We start from the raw sequence: 17,341 nt of genomic DNA on the forward strand, positions 1-17,341 counted from the left end.
GCACTATAGCTGTGTTTCACGGTTTGTCAGTATTACACCTGTGTTTCTGGGTTTGTCAGCACTTTAGCTGTGTTTCTGGGTTTGTCAGCACTATAGCTGTGTTTCTAGGTTTGTCAGTATTACACCTGTGTTTCTGGGTTTGTCAGCACTACACCTGTGTTTCTGGGGTTGTCAGCACTATAGCTGTATTTCTGGGTTTGTCAGCACTACACCTGTGTTTCTGGGTTTGTCAGCACTATAGCTGTGTTTCTGGGTTTGTCAGCACTATAGCTGTGTTTCTGGGTTTGTCAGCACTATAGCTGTGTTTCTGGGTTTGTCAGCACTATAGCTGTGTTTCTGGGTTTGTCAGCACTACACCTGTGTTTCTGGGTTTGTCAGCACTTTAGCTGTGTTTCTGGGTTTGTCAGCACTATAGCTGTGTTTCTGGGTTTGTCAGCACTATAGCTGTGTTTCTGGGTTTGTCAGCACTACACCTGTGTTTCTGGGTTTGTCAGCACTTTTGCTGTGTTTCTGGGTTTGTCAGCACTATAGCTGTGTTTCTGGGTTTGTCAGCACTACACCTGTGTTTCTGGGTTTGTCAGCACTACACCTGTGTTTCTGGGTTTGTCAGCACTATAGCTGTATTTCTAGGTTTGTCAGCACTACACCTGTGTTTCTGGGTTTGTCAGCACTACACTTGTGTTTCTGGGTTCGTCAGCACTACACCTGTGTTTCTGGGTTTGTCAGCACTACACCTGTGTTTCTGGGTTTGTCAGCACTACACCTGTGTTTCTGGGTTTGTCAGCACTACACCTGTGTTTCTGGGTTTGTCAGCACTACACCTGTGTTTCTGGGTTTGTCAGCACTATAGCTGTATTTCTAGGTTTGTCAGCACTACACCTGTGTTTCTGGGTTTGTCAGCACTACACTTGTGTTTCTGGGTTCGTCAGCACTACACCTGTGTTTCTGGGTTTGTCAGCAGTATAGCTGTGTTTCTGGGTTTGTCAGCACTACACCTGTGTTTCTGGGTTTGTCAGCACTATAGCTGTGTTTCTTGGTTTGTCAGCACTATAGCTGTGTTTCTGGGTTTGTCAGCACTACACCTGTGTTTCTGGGTTTGTCAGCACTACACCTGTGTTTCTGGGTTTGTCAGCACTACACCTGTGTTTCTGGGTTTGTCAACACTACACCTGTGTTTCTAGGTTTGTCAGCACTATAGCTGTGTTTCTAGGTTTGTCAGCACTACACCTGTGTTTCTGGGTTTGTCAGCACTACACCTGTGTTTCTGGGTTTGTCAGCACTACGCCTGTGTTTCTGGGTTTGTCAGCACTACACCTGTGTTTCTGGGTTTGTCAGCACTATAGCTGTGTTTCTGGGTTCGTCAGCACTACACCTGTGTTTCTGGGTTTGTCAGCACTATAGCTGTATTTCTAGGTTTGTCAGCACTACACCTGTGTTTCTGGGTTTGTCAGCACTACACTTGTGTTTCTGGGTTTGTCAGCACTACACCTGTGTTTCTGGGTTTGTCAGCAGTATAGCTGTGTTTCTGGGTTTGTCAGCACTACACCTGTGTTTCTGGGTTTGTCAGCACTACACCTGTGTTTCTGGGTTTGTCAGCACTACACCTGTGTTTCTGGGTTTGTCAGCACTATAGCTGTGTTTCTGGGTTTGTCAGCACTACACCTGTGTTTCTGGGTTTGTCAACACTATAGCTGTGTTTCTGGGTTTGTCAGCACTACACCTGTGTTTCTAGGTTTGTCAGCACTATAGCTGTGTTTCTAGGTTTGTCAGCACTACACCTGTGTTTCTGTGTTTGTCAGCACTACACCTGTGTTTCTGGGTTTGTCAGCACTATAGCTGTGTTTCTGGGTTTGTAAGCACTACACCTGTGTTTCTGGGTTTGTCAGCACTATAGCTGTGTTTCTGGGTTTGTCAGCACTATAGCTGTGTTTCTGGGTTTGAACACATTCTCCCACATCAAGCTGAAACGCTGTGATATGGACTGAAACACTTTTCAGTTATACTGTTCAAATTTAAGCGGCATTAAACCAAACTCACTCACTCACTATACAAAACATGATAAGGTCTGACACATGTCTTGAATGAGTCAATGTATTACATCAAATATATTACAACTAATTCATGCTGGCTTAATAATAACAAGTCTTATAAAGACAAACCAGTGACCGATAGCATGAGGAACAATCCATTGGAACATTTTAATGGTGCTGACTTCATTCAAAAAGTCAATAGTTCATTTAATTTGTAAGATATGTGTAGTTGCATAAGTTTTCATAGCTTTCAAAAAAATAAACCTAAACAAATGTTTTAATTTTCTGATTGGGTCTTTTTGCTCCGGTTCACGGCTCCAATCCATAAAACAAAAAGTTAAAAAGAGATTGTCTTGACGAGTCTGAACATGGAAATGCATCTCTGTTGTTACATTGTTACAGGAATGTAATTGCTACGTTACATGTATGTATATATATGTACTAGTGTTGGGAATTGTTTAAAAATTTGTTGCATGAAAAAGTAATAAATAATCAATAATGGACATGATAGCAACCCAAACATTCTGTCTCAGTAGTTCTCGTGTAAATAACAAGAAAGAAATAAAGCCAGACCAATTTTATTATTTGTTTTATAGTATCACTGAAACGCAGGAAACCATTAAACAAAGTCTGTAATAATAATCTTGTGATTATATAGAACTTACTATCCCTACAATGATGATTGGAAAATATGTGATTACAGATTTCAAGAATTAGTCCTTGGTGAGTGACAGAAGCTAATTGACAGATCTTATCATTGTATAAAAGTTAATAAAAAATGTTAATAAGTGAAAATAGTCTGATTCTATTATCATGATCATACCTTCTTTGTCATCATTGGAGATCCTTCACAAGAATTTTCAACTACTAAAATGACATATTTGGCCTATATATTCTTAAAATATAAATAATTCAAAATTTGACTATTTGGCAGTGATAGAAATATGTGTTTTTCAGATTAAAAACAATGTTTTATTGGTCTGTTTTCAGTCGTACAAATGGGTATCTCTCATACCCTCACGTCTAGTCGGACGTTAAAAGGAAGCCAGAAGCTGGAATGTAAACATTAAACTTGTTTCCGGTCCTGTTGCGCACGCACCTCCCTATGACATGTCACAAATCTTGAAGAATAAGTCATCAAGCAGGACTGGACTGGATTACTGCTCAGTGGGGATGACTGGGTGGGAACTACGACTGAAAACAGACCAATTAGTCTGTTTTCAGTCGTACAAATGGGTAGAATTCGACAGAACACTGGAAGGAAGGTTGGGAAAGTAATGTGGAAGTGACCTCTTTCACGTCGAATGTACCAAGTTCCTCACCCCTGTAGTGACAATAGAACATTCGACCAGATGCACGGACAAGACAAGTTGTTTATCACAACGCACAGCATGGTTAATGCTCTTCGACACACAACTAATTATCGATGCGACAGGACAACTGCACGCGTCAGTTGAACTGCGATTGAAGTGTGGTCGACGTATAGTTTAGTTACAGAGCAACTCGCAGTAAACAAGGTAACTAAAACAGCATGGTTAATGCTCTTCGACCCACAAGTAACTATCGATGCGACAGGACAACTGCACACGTCAGTTGAATTGCGATCGAAGTGTGGTTGGCGTATAATTTAGTTACAGAACAACTCGCCATAGACAAGGTAACTAAAAATAGCATGGCTAATGCTCTTCGACACACAACTAATTATTGATTCGACAGGACAACTGCACACGTCAGTTGAACTGCGATCGAAGTGTGGTCGGCGCATAATTTAGTTACAGAGCAACTCGCAGTATACAAGGTAACTAAAAAATACGAGCAGTACTATAAAGTATGGGAAGACGATGCAAACACCGAATAACCGTAATAAAAAAGCCAAAGTACTGCACACAACAAAAAACCATAAGAATGCATACATTCACCAACAGTTTTTATTGTACCCTGTTATCTGTCACAAAGTGTCGAGCAAAAAGTCGAAAATGAATAAAGCACAAATTCACTGTCTTTTCTGGGAGATCTGTTGTGCCACCACGAGTGGGCCAAACTGTTTAAGTCCTTCAACATCTTCTGTTGAGATATCTCTGAGATAATGCGAATCAAACACTGAAGTAGATCTCCAAAAGCAGCCCTCCATATAATAGCTTGCAGCGAACAATTACTGTGGAGTGCTAATGTTGAAGCTATGGCTGGAACTTCGTGCGGATGAGAGGAGGTGGGAGGTGCGAGTCCTTGCGCTTCGCAAGATCTGAGAATGACCTCTCAGAGAGAGTATTACGTGTAATCTCTTTCTTTGCATTGGTTGAGAGCGGTATGAACAGCCGTCGAAAATGTTGTCGTCGCTGTTCAGATCGCTACAGGTAAATATGAAGCGCATGAACTGGGCACAAGGTGAGATCAGCGTGATCATGAGGGCCCATAATGGCAGACAAGGAACGAATGTGGAACTTTCTCGAATCTTGGCCAGGAAGTTGATTTTTCGCTAAAAAATCCCATCTGAGACCAAGATGGACGTTGCCATGGTTACGCTGATCGAATGTAATCCGACCGACGTCAATGGCATGTATTTCCGATACTCTCGCTGCTATAGCCAGCGAGAGAAGGAAAACCGTTTTCTGAGACCATAAGTTGAACGCGACCTGATCTAGAGGCTCATAAGTCTGACTAGACAGGTTGTGCAGAACGACATCGAGGTCCCAGGCCGGCGGTCAGAATTTACGTGACTGATCTTCAACCATGAAGGCACGTACATTCTCGTTCTGTAACGTCGTCGTGGGGCGTTCGAAACCAGTGGCCGTCTGGACAGGTTGTATGAAGCCGAAATGATGTGTCACGCTCGGCTTACCTGGAGTTCTTGTCCAGAACTTCGTTGGTACGACCGTCAAACAACTGTTGCGATGACCACGGGGCCCGTTACAGTGTCCTGCCATGACGATCAGGTAGTTCAGTGCAGTGGATGTAACCATGGCGACATGCCGTAGTATTCTGGCCCGATACATATTTGGACTAGGCGAGGACATCCGAGAGGCTGTCGTCACAATCCATCGTCAACGTCGATTGTGGAGGCGTAGATGAAGGAGCTGGTGTACAGGTTGACAGTCCATGGACCCCCGACGCAGTCGAATCCTTCTTTGTCGACACCGTCGAGGCGAGGACCGCCGCCGGGATCTGGGCTATCAAAGCTCGGTCGTTATGAAAGTGAGACGAGGGCTTCGTTCTGTCATAATCTTCACTACGACGGTGAACTCCCAGAAATTCCCTGCGAGTACGTCGCACGTCCCCATGGGGAAGGGGGCTACGTTCTCTAACTGTAGAAGTACTACGATCACCATCGTAGTTATCGTCCGAATCGGACTCCCGACGACCACGAAGGCGATGAACGCCCTCTTGTCGTGTACTTATTTACTCGACGAGGAACTCGACCTGTCGTCCTGACTTGAACGGGAACGACTTCTGTGTCCACTGTTGTCCCGAACGACGTCCCTATCATCATTGGTAGAACGAGATACGGACCGACTGGGGACTGTAGTCCCCTCATGGTCCTCGTCAGCACCCGGTCCCGTCGTAACTGGGGAGGCTGAGTGACGCTCTCGATCAACCGATTGACGAAGATCAGTCGTGCGGGTAGTATCATCAGCAGGCGAACGGTCAAGTGTCTTGTCGAAAACAGAAGTTGTGAGGCGGGTCTTTATCAACTGATGCCATGGGTGTGGCCGACTAGCCACCCCCAGGGCCTGATGTGGAGGGTGCAGAGTCCAAGGATCCACCCGATGACCTTCTCTGCTTGTAGCGCTGGTCAGCAGTCCGCTTCGCCAACGCACGAAGATACAAGTTAAAGTTTATAGAAGACAAGTGCTCACATTCTTTACAACGTTTATCCCACGAACACGTTGAAACCCGTCCTTAATGATGCAGGAAGGACAATACTTGTGAGGGTCTACTTTAGACAGTTTTCTTAGATACGAGGCACCAATGCCAGACATGTTGCCACGTGTATAATCAAGTCAAACAGTGAAACACGTGTTGAACACAAACAATGGATTACCAAGGATTACATTCCAGGAGTCTACAGGGAAGACATATTTATTATTACTTTATTAGAACAACAACTGTAGACAAGCGATAAGTACTAGTAGAATACAAACTAGCAGTCTACCGCGAAAGCCTTTCTCGAGCGACCAGCTCAGAGGCGCGCTGAGAGATTTGTGGCATGTCATAGGGAGGTGCGTGCGCAACAGGACCGGAAACAAGTTTAATGTTTACATTCCAGCTTCTGGCTTCCTTCTAACGTGCGACTAGACGTGAGGGTATGAGAGATACCCACTTGTACGACTGAAAACAGACTAAAACATGCTTTTTTGAAATCTGGAATGAATAAAAGATAAAATTATGACCTAGAGTAAATCATAAGCAGTGTCCTTCAGGAAAGACCTACGTATACCTTTCAAGAAATTCTTCTTCTTTCTCGTCTTCATTTTTGCATCTGATGGTTCTCTTGACTTGACCTAAAGGCAACAACAAACAAGAGTCAGGATATCATGTTGCTATAAGTACTGGAGAAAACAATCACTTTGTTCTGTAGTTCCTGTTTCATAATCCTTCTGTAAGGCAAGACATAGTTCCACTGGTGTACAGAATCTGCCGACCCTAGTATATTTACATAAAGTGGGGAACAAATCTGAATTGTATGTCTTATTCCACTGAATGGAAAGTTAATGTTCAACACAAGATGTCATGCATACAATATAGGTTAAACTACGAAGCCAATGAAACCAGATAAACGAGTGGCGGCAGTGGCATGATCACAACATCTTCTGATGACTTTTGAAAAATATAACAATCTCTGAAACATACTTCAAGTTTACTTTAATCCCAATTACAAAAAAATTGAGATCACATTTGCATTTCTTGTCATAGCCCTTCGCCTATTTTACACCTTCTGATTAAGAAATATTTGGCTACACATTCAGTTTGTATGAAAATGTTTAGGACCACGAAGTAGGTTCAGTTCAATCATGTCAGTAGCCCCTCACTCACTCTCCCCCTCCGTCATTTAGTGATGCATGGCAATGACTAATTGTGTGTACACACGTTTGACCATTCTCCCAAGAAAACCACAACAACACAACAGTGCAGTCTTTATCATCTCTATTTGGAACTGCCTGTTTATGTTCTTTTTTAAAGATACAGAAATCAGATTTGCTGCTCTGAATGCTTTGCTTTCTCATATGGTAAGTTTAGGAGCCTCGGTGCTGATTGTCAAATCAGAAGGATCACCTGCCTTGACCTCTGATGGAGAGTTTGACAGCTCATCACACAAGGTCATACCATGTCAGAGCAATAGAACTGATTTTTAAGATATTATTCCCAATTCAAGCAGATTTTAGGAAAGCTTGATCCACAGGGGCAGTGGGGTAGCCTAGTAGTCAAGGTGTTGGCTCTTCACACCAAAGACCCAGGTTCCATTCCTCACATGGCTACAATGTGTTAAGTAAATAATAGTGTCCCCCTGCCGTAATGGGTAAGGGACCGACCATTTCATATTTGTGGGGGGGCTGGGTTTTTGTATGGAGACCAGCTATTTATTCAACGCAATGCATTTACAAAAAACAGCTTGCAGCAATGCATTTTCTTGTGGCTGACAATTTCTTTTTTTTTCAACAGTCAGAAGCACAATTACTTTTTTCAAGCATTTTGGGGAATATTAAATGGTTTGTCCCTAATAAAGATGGAATATTGCAAAAAGCGGCATAAAACTCTACTCCCTCACTTGAACCACAACACTGATATCCTGTACATTGTAAACAAAATAAACATGATTTCATGTAATAATATTTTTGTTTTAACCAATTAACTTGAGTTTTTGTTTACCTTATCAGTAGACATGTTGGAAGGAGGTTCAGCCGATGCCTTACAAGATGCCAGATTCTGCCTGGCCCATTGAATGACCTCGTCAGGGTCAGGCTGGTTGTCATGGAAACTATCGTCATACATTTCAACAGCTTCATAATAGTCTCTGAGCATGGATTTCTGTGAGGCAGTCTTATCAAGTTTCCTGGGACTCTTCTTCACAGTATCATGAAAGTCAGACGTCTCCCCATACCCAATATTGTCCACCATATCATCACTATGATGATCCTCCCCATTATGTAACCCTGTACCAAACTTTCTCACAAAATGAGTTGTCTCCTCCTGGCTAGGGCTACGGGTCCATATTGTTTTGACAGTTCTAGACAGAGCAGATTTAGTGGAGGACAGAACGCCAATTTCAAATCCGTTTCCTAGACCTGTTGCTGTGTTCTGCCTGAAGAACGTCATGAGAGAGTCGACGATGGCGTGTCGGTCTGACCGTAGTGATGGCGTGAGGTCGGGCATGTCTACTCGGCTGTCACTGCGAGCTGTTATTGACAGACGGCGTCTGCTCCGTGGTGAGATCTTCATGTCCCCAGAGCTGGGTCTCTCTTCATTTGACTGGGGAGAGATCAGTTATTACATTTATTACATCAAACATCATATCAATAAAGAATTGTATGTATTTGAAGTACCTTATTTCCTCGAATAAATGCTGGATATTATTTATGCATGGAATTCATGCCATTATTTTATCTTTGCAATTTAATGTCGAGGTAAAGAGGCATGTAATGGAGGTGATACGGTAAGTGAATGTTAATTCTGTAAAACATGGGCAATTGTTTTCCCCCATATCAATCTCATTAAAATCAGATCTTAGTTCTCGCTACCGCTAAACAAAGATCTGAGGACATCCCATTACGGGTCATGTCAGACCGACCTTGCGTGAACTTTGATTGACCAATGGAATGAGTGACGAGAAGTCGACATTAGCCAATCAGAAGGCAGCTTACTCGTGCTTTACGGCACTAATTTCAAATTGGCGACTACGCTTCGAAAAATATTTTGACATATTCTTGATTAAAAATTGGAAACCTGAACACAAGAACATTCTGGAATGGCTAACAGATGGTCTAGATTGTATGGATTCAGTCGTTAAACCCGTAACTATCGTTCGGAATACCCCGTATAAAAAGTTTTCGGGGTTGCATGATAAGAAATCACATTCCGACTGTCACTTTCATGATCTGGTAAGCGACGCTCTGATTGGTCGGATGAAAGGTCGTGACCCCAAATTGGATGTCCTCAGATCTTTGTTTAGTGGTAGCGAGAACTAAGATCTGATTTTAATTAGATTGCCCCCATGTTGACTATAATGTGCATCGTATTTTTGTACTATTACATATGAGTTATCTACATACTTCTGGGGTACTTCTTATGTATTAGGGTAAGAGCCTACTGGAAATGTCAAAGTTTAAAGTTTCATGTATTATTAAATGATTTCTAAATTTGCCACTTTCTTAAATTATGTAGTTCCTGTCAACAAGGGCTTTTATCGTACCTCATTCTTTGAAGCAAAACATGTATGGGGGAGTGCTGAGTCAAACTGACAGTTTAGTATGACTGCTGTGGTGTCGCCATTTCCAAAATGGGCTCAAATTCCTGTGAATTATTGACACTATTGTTGATCAGAAACACAAAATTTTAAGTTTAATAAATCCATTGAAAGAAATATCAATATTATAAAGTATTTATTATATCCAAAACTAAAAACATTGATGCATGTTATTGCACACAAAATTCTGCTACCGATACCTGTTTAAAAACAAATCAGAATCCTTAGATTCAGACTTCTTGGCTTCCTGAGAAGCTCACAGTTTGGTTATAAAGAAGCCCCACCTGTAGTTGTTTGACGATGTCGGCAGCATGGGGTCGGAGTTGTGGGTCCTTGTTGAGCATGCCGTTAGCCAGCCTCCCCAGGCTCTCGCTGTACATGTCCGGAACACTCGGGGCCTGCCAGAACACGGAACAGAACTGTCCAATACACCAGAACATCTCTACATTCACTGACACCAGTAGATCTAAACTTTATAGTACCTGCAAAAACTTTGCTGACAAGTAAATTCTTTATTTAAACACTCCAAAAAGCCTTTTAACATGTCTAAATGTGATGCACCATTGTATACTCCCCAGGGAGCTGAGAAAGAAGCTTAGTCACATACTGATCAAACGGCCAAAATATCATCATCATCATCATCATCATCATGGGGTTTAACCCATCCCCCAACTTGATCCGTTGAATGCAACATAAGTTTTGTTTTGTTATAACAGGAAATGTACAGATTCAAGATGGCAGCCAAAGATTTGTGACCTTGCCCTTGATGATCCTCTGCACCATCTTCTGCTGCGACGGTGACTCGAACGCGAAGCGCAGCGTCATCATCTCGTACACACAGCAGCCCATGCTCCAGATGTCTGCCTGCAGAGCACAACAAAGTTCACACACATCATGAATTGGCTTATCTATCATTGTTGAATATGTATTTCCATATAATCCTCTTTTTGGAAACAGAGGGATTCAAAGTAAGTTGGATATAACCCCACTTTTGAACAACAATATATTGGTTCTATCACAGTAGGTCAAAGTATGTGGAACAAAGCCTGAAGTGAAAAAGTAGATATATACCACTTTGGTTAAACCAACAAGCACTGGAATGGTGCTGACAATCCAAGGGTCATAATTTAAGTTGTCATCATTTAATGCAGATTTTTACCTTTAATCTTATTTCAATATTTGCCACTGAGATCAAAAACCAAGACCAGACCAGGAAGGATCTGGGGTTTTTTTATCTTCCGATAAAGGATCTGGGATTCAAACCCATGATCACGGGATGCCCATGTGACAATGAACTGTGTCACCGTACACAACTGGGCAACAAAGTGAGTGAGTGAGTTTGGTTTTACGCCACTTTAAGCAATATTCCATCACGGCAGGGGACACCGGAAAATGGGCTTCACACATTGTACCCATGTGGGGGATCAAACCCGGAACTTCAGCATGACGAGTCGACACTTTAACCACTAGGCTACCCCTGGGCCACAAGTTGACTATAATGCCAAAACATCATCCCAGATAACCAGTGTATTTAATCTTTATTCTGATAAGATAAATCCTTGGACCCATTTGCCAACGATGCCAGAGATAGATGCCCAATCAAATTACACTATTTGAATGCACAAGCAACGATATCACACATACACTGTTCAAATTTTTTTCTAACCATCTCAAAACAACTGGAACAAAAGTGAGCGTGGCTCACTAATACCCCTGACCCGCCTAGTGTGTCAGTAGTTTCAAATTAAATACCTAGGATAGGGTTAGGGTTTGAAAAATTCATAAAAAAAATGGAAAATTAATAAAAACATTTTTTTTCTTTTGACTGCACCCCTCCATATGACACAGATTTTATGTACTAAGTTTGAGATGAATCCACTGAATAGTTTAAGAGAAATCGCGGGGAGGACAGACGGACGGACTGACAGAACTTTGGTATAACTATATACCCCTGACCTATAAGAAAACGAAGTTGAGAGCAAGTCCAGGGTATTGATCATTAAGAAATGGAGAATTAATACGCTGGATAATATAGGATGGCACGACTGTTGAAACACTAATATTTCAACAAAGGTTTACAGTTGTAGGGGTCAAACGCAGGATGTCATTAAACGAGCAGTAAGTAATTTTGTTAACCTAGACCTATTGTCTTATATCGATACAGAAAAAACGTATCACATCGTCGCATAAAAACTCACGATCAATCGCTGCACCAATGTATTGTGTCTCCCCAAGTAATTACGACAATTAACGCACATGGCTCAGACACGTGTTATGCCTTGTGGCTGTAGGGTTGGAACTGAGGATATTGTAACTCCCATACTTTAAAATAGACTTAAGACTGTCTTAGTGCTACGACTGCTTTGAGAAAAGGGGCCTGGGTGTCATGGCACCAAACAACCTTACGTCTACGTCTGTCGTATGTCTATGTTGAAGTTAGGCATTAAGTTCATCTTAGCGCTAAGATCGCTTTGTACAACGACACCCTGGGCATTACTCTACAAAGTGATCTTAGTGCTGCAGCATCTGTAACTGTAAAATATGACATCTAAGACAGTTGTAGCTCTAAGATAGCCCTGTCAGTACTGGACGACCCTCACCTTGTAGCTGTAGGGCTGGAACTGGAATATCTCGGGGCTCATGTACAAGGGCGTTCCCAGGAACGTATCGGCCTGGGCCAGTGTGAAATCCAACTGTCTGCAAACAAACACTTGTTCAGTATTGTGTCTTCTTGACAACTAGGTCTAGACCAAACAGACTTCCCAAATACATATTTCCTACCACTGCATTAACTGTATTCTGAAGAAATTATGCAAATATTACAGAAAATTAGTATTTTAGTGCCAGTTTGGGGATTTAAGGATAACAAATTGCCATTATAATGCAATTATTCATTTGTTCATGTCACAACAAATTGAGTGAATGAATGTTGTTTTCAGCCATGTTCAAGCTGTGTCACAGCAGCCTGTCCATAATTTGATAATGAAATCTAGGTCAGATAAACCAGCTGTCAATAGCATGAACAACAATCCACACCATATTGCTACGATGACACTGGCAACCAGATCACACATTGCGACCATCAAAAAAAAACTACCCTACCAATTTCTTGAGGAGATGAAATATAAGTGCATGCATGAATAGATGAAATATTACTTTGACTCCTTGGCATGACAAATTTAGTCAAAAAGAACCCATTCATTTGTTAGTCTAAATAAAATCCATGATAAAAAATATTTGTTATATATTCCTTAATCATGTTAATAGAACAATTCTTTGGGTGATCTGAAAATCTAGAGTTGTTCACATTATTGGAATCACACTATAACATGTTTAAACCTATTTCTTTATTATCATTTTTGTTGTTTAATTAATATGACAAAGTGCTAACGAACTGAAATAATAGTTCTCTATAAACATGGAAAAGGCAGTGTCCTTTTCTCTTCCTCACTTGGCAATTCCGAGGTCTCCTATTTTCACAGTTAAGTCATCCATCAGGAAGATGTTCTTTGTCTTCAGGTCTCGGTGGAGAATTTTCCTTTCATGCAGATACTGAAATAAAAAAACATAAAAGTTTATGCAGTTTAGTATTTTACGGAAAAGTATGAAGGACATTATCATGATTATGTTGAACAATGTACTGCTTCTAAACCAGTTTTCTATATTGTATGTTGTATAGGTGAGAGGAAATTGGGTTTAACGTTGCATCCAAGATTATTGCATTTATATAGAGACGTGCATGCACGTGTATCTGTGGCTGCTTGTACTAGTCCAGACTGATGTTGATTTATAGTGCTAGCTCACTGAGATACCATGCCGCAGTTTAACTCAGACACAGTATACCCACTCCGAGGCGACCAGTCCTTGTTTTAGCCCCTTAATGCCGAGCGCCAGACAGTGTAATAGCAAGTATCATCTTTTAACGTCTTTTGGTATGATGCAGCTGGGGATTGAACTCCGGACCTTCCGCTCTCCGGGCGGACGCTCTACCTCTAGACCACGGAGGAGGTCTGTGTGATGTATAGAGGTTAACCAAACATTGTGCGTACAGTAATACTATACCATGATACAAGTATCATATTGTAATCATATGTACCGATACAAAACAATTCCAGTGTGTGAAGGATGACATGTAAGATAATATGATAATATATTTAAAATGCTACTTTCAAATACGTTTTGGCTTCTATGCATTCCCCTTGACCATATGACTCCTTGAATGACAAACATTTTCATTTATAAAATTGTGTATCGTATCATGACCATACCATCAAGAAATGTATCATATCTCAACAAAGTGAATTGTTATAGTATGTAAGCTTAAAACAATATCGAATTGTTAACACTAATTGAGTTAATGCCCACTAAAATCATATGTTTCATGAAATCCAGGTAAGAATTGGTCTTCAGCAACCTATGCCTGTCGTAAGAGGCGACTAACGGGATCGGGTGGTCAGGCTTACTGACTTGGTTGATGCATGTCATCGATCCCAATTGCATAGATTGAAGCTCCTGACACAATCATTGAATCGTCTGGCCCTCATTCAATTGTTTTCAAACCTCCGTCATATACATGTAGCTTGAATATTGGTGAGTGTGGCGTTAAACGATAAACAAAACAGGATGTTTCATTCCACTACAATATCTCAGCATGAAAATCTGTATCACTGTATATTGCATTTTACAAAAACGTAGCTCACCTGCAAAGCTTTAGCAATCTGCAGCACCCATCTGGAGATCCTGTTCTCTGATACAGGGTCTTGAGGTTTGGCATCGCGGCAGTCACCAAGGTAACAGTACATGTCGCCCCGGGGGCAGTATTCTGTCACCAGGACCAGGTGGTTCTCATACTCAAAGGCATCAAAACAGGCGACGACATTCTCATGCCTCAGTTTCCTCATCAGCTTGGCTTCCTGGATGCACTTGTCTCGTTCATCGTGGGAGAAGCGATCTTTGTCGATCACTTTCAAGGCATACTGTAAAACCAATGGATGGCACATATTGTTTGTATACTACTCAAAAGAAGTTAAGGATCGCCGATTCTTTCATATTGGTAATGTTAATCTGTCATGGCATGAGAGATTAACTATTGTAATATGAAAGAATCAGGTGATCCTTAACTTCTTTTGAGTAGTATTTTATTTCATCATATTTTATCAGTCAGGAGTTTATCATCAATCAGAGGACATAATCAGTTTCTTTTTACAAATCAGATCGAAAATACTTGTTCAGATATGTAATCAGGCAAGCAACAAGCTCCGACAAATGTTGTTCTATTTACATACTTTGTATATGATTAAACATTTGGTCTTCGTTTTCAATGTGATATTTCACTGGTCCATTTAGACAAACACTGGTCAGGTTTGACAAGTCATATTGGCCATTAAGACCAAATCAACTCATTCATTTTGGCATTGGTCTGTTTTGATATCATAAAATGTGAGTACTTCTTTCCTGTAAAAGACGACAACAGCAAATATTTCTTCCGACTATAAAATGGCCCATCTTTTATCAGAGACCCTGGGCAGTGGTTAAACTGTTTGCTCATCTTGCCAAAGACACAAGTTCGACTCCCCTCGGGGCACAATGTGTGAAGCCCATTTCTGGTGACCTCTTTGATATATTGCTGGAATATTACTAAGAGCAGCATAAAACTTTACACGCTCATTCACTATTAGACAGCAAGCCTCAAAACAGACCAATGCCAAAATGAATCAGTTGATTTGATCTTCATGGCCAATATGACTTGTCAATATGACTAGTCATAGTAATTTAGGAGTATTTACATGATTTCATATCTATACTGTTTTACAAGACCTGGGTCCACTTGCACAAAGCGATCTTAGCCCTAAGACTATTGTAAGCCTACGTTAAAGTATGGGAGTTATGATCATCTTAGCGCTAAGATTGCTTTGTGCAAGTGGGCCCTGCTGTGGTAGGACACCTGGCCTTCTTCCAGTGGATGTCAAAACCAAACAGTCTACAGAGTTGAGTAAGTGAGTGAAAGGTATTTAACACTACAGTCTGCAATATTCAAGTTCTATCACAGCTGATGGTAAATAAAAGCAATGTAAATTTTTTTTATCAAAATATTGAAAAAATATATGAGCAACAATCCATTCAGTCAGACACAAAATCTGACACGCAATATATTGTTACTACACAGTCATGATTTAGTCAGTTCTTAGGACAATCATGAATACTGGGGTTCTATATTCTGATCTGCAACCACAATAAACTGGATCAGTCTCTATTATATCGTAATAAAATAGAAACCCTTTTAGTTTTGGGTACAAAATCACTACATCCCATATCAAAAACATGTTTTAGGAGCACATATACAAAAAGCAAAAAAAACAAATAAAAATGGAAACATTGTCATGAAAAGTTAGGTTACCACAGGTTTTATGCATTCCTAATACGCTGCTTTTCTGTAGCTCTGTAACACGCCAGGGAAGAGGATAAAAAAATGTCTGTTTTGAATCAAAATTTTGAAACAGGGATTGCTTCAAGTCCCCACAGGTGAAATGCAGAAATTAATTTAAAATATATGTATAGTTTTGTCTGTTTTCTAACGCCACACGCAGCAATATTCCAGCTATATGACAGTGGTTTGCAAATAATCTCGAATGGACCAAACAAACCAGTGATTGACATCACGAGCATCAATCCATGCAATTCGGATACAAAGGTGTGCATCAACCAAGTCTGACCAGCTGATCCATTGTGACAAGAATTGGTTGCTGGGGACAAATATATTCTTACCTGGCATCCCCACGGGCCTAACATATGTATTAAGTGACAACAGTAATGAAACGTTGTTTACTTACATCTTGTCCCTCGTCCCTGTCCACTGAACACAGCTGAAACACTTTAGCAAAGCTCCCCTCGCCGAGTTTGCAAGTGACACTGTACGAAGTCATCCCTTCAGACAGCCCCGAGAATCACGGGCCACAGAAAAACACTGCTTTAACAGACAAACTGGACACTGTCTAAATTACATCCGTTTGCAGTCATGCAAAACAAACACACAAAATTAATGATTCATTCGTTCATTAATAATGTTGATGTGGTGTCTGTGGCATACTGTAAGTGATTTTTTTCCAAGACGCCGTGTTGTTTTTTTACCAAACTCATAGTCATAAATATCTGGCTAAAACAAACGTGAGACTTCTTGTAGAAGCAGTGAGTATTTAGATGCACATATAACATGTCAGCTGGCGATTACTTGCTGTAGGTTTCTTGGATGAGTCCATAATCAATGTTATCGAACGTGTATTCCCTGCAGATCGTAAACACGCAAAAAACATCAAGCGAAATTCCCCATGTTATGAAAATAGAGGTATGTTCCAATCCCGGATGTAGTATAAGAGTTACTTCCCTTTCAATTGTTCGCGTCTTGGTTGCCAGGTGATAGGGCACCTGCTGAGGATTTTACGTACGGCTCTTAAATTTACGTTTTAAATTTAAGATGTGCCTTGGGCGACGCGTCATATCTGAGTTAAATCTGAACCTAAATTTCAAATCAAATCAAATTAAAGTTGTTGTTATTGTTGTTGTTGTTGTTATCATCATTATTGTTATCCAGTACCTTCATCAATGTTTGACTCCACGAATTGTGCTGGCCACGTATATAGACTGAGGTAAGTGTTCTGTGAGACGTTGATATTAAGGTGTAGAATTTCTCACACGTCAGGATATCGATCAACGTACACTATTGTGCTCGTGTTGCATCTTTTTGTGTCCAGAATAAACCAATGTCACCAATACAGTTGTGTCTTATTTGTTTGTTTGTTTATTTGCTTGTTTGGTTGTTTGTGTGCTGTTTAACGCCGCACTCAGCCATATTCTG

At 40.9% G+C, this 17,341-nt stretch overlaps 1 protein-coding gene across 1 annotated transcript in view; it reads right to left on the bottom strand.

Moving 5' to 3' along the window:
• Positions 1-16,842, bottom strand: part of LOC125383467 (serine/threonine-protein kinase 26-like) — a 29,633-nt gene extending 12,791 nt beyond the window's left edge. Inside the window, exons 1-8 of the mRNA XM_048401647.1 lie at positions 16,320-16,842; positions 14,190-14,465; positions 12,941-13,041; positions 12,090-12,186; positions 10,246-10,353; positions 9,774-9,887; positions 7,896-8,495; positions 6,466-6,529 (exon numbers count right to left, since the gene is read on the bottom strand). Coding sequence (XP_048257604.1) covers positions 6,466-6,529; positions 7,896-8,495; positions 9,774-9,887; positions 10,246-10,353; positions 12,090-12,186; positions 12,941-13,041; positions 14,190-14,465; positions 16,320-16,412 — 1,453 coding nt within the window. The 5' untranslated portion in view covers positions 16,413-16,842. The remainder of the gene's footprint in view (positions 1-6,465; positions 6,530-7,895; positions 8,496-9,773; positions 9,888-10,245; positions 10,354-12,089; positions 12,187-12,940; positions 13,042-14,189; positions 14,466-16,319) is intronic.
• Positions 16,843-17,341: the final 499 nt, after the last annotated feature.

This window comes from Haliotis rufescens, unplaced genomic scaffold (assembly GCF_023055435.1).
Source record: "Haliotis rufescens isolate VD_foot unplaced genomic scaffold, xgHalRufe1.0.p SCAF_23, whole genome shotgun sequence".
Classification (NCBI taxonomy): Eukaryota; Metazoa; Mollusca; class Gastropoda; order Lepetellida; family Haliotidae; genus Haliotis; species Haliotis rufescens.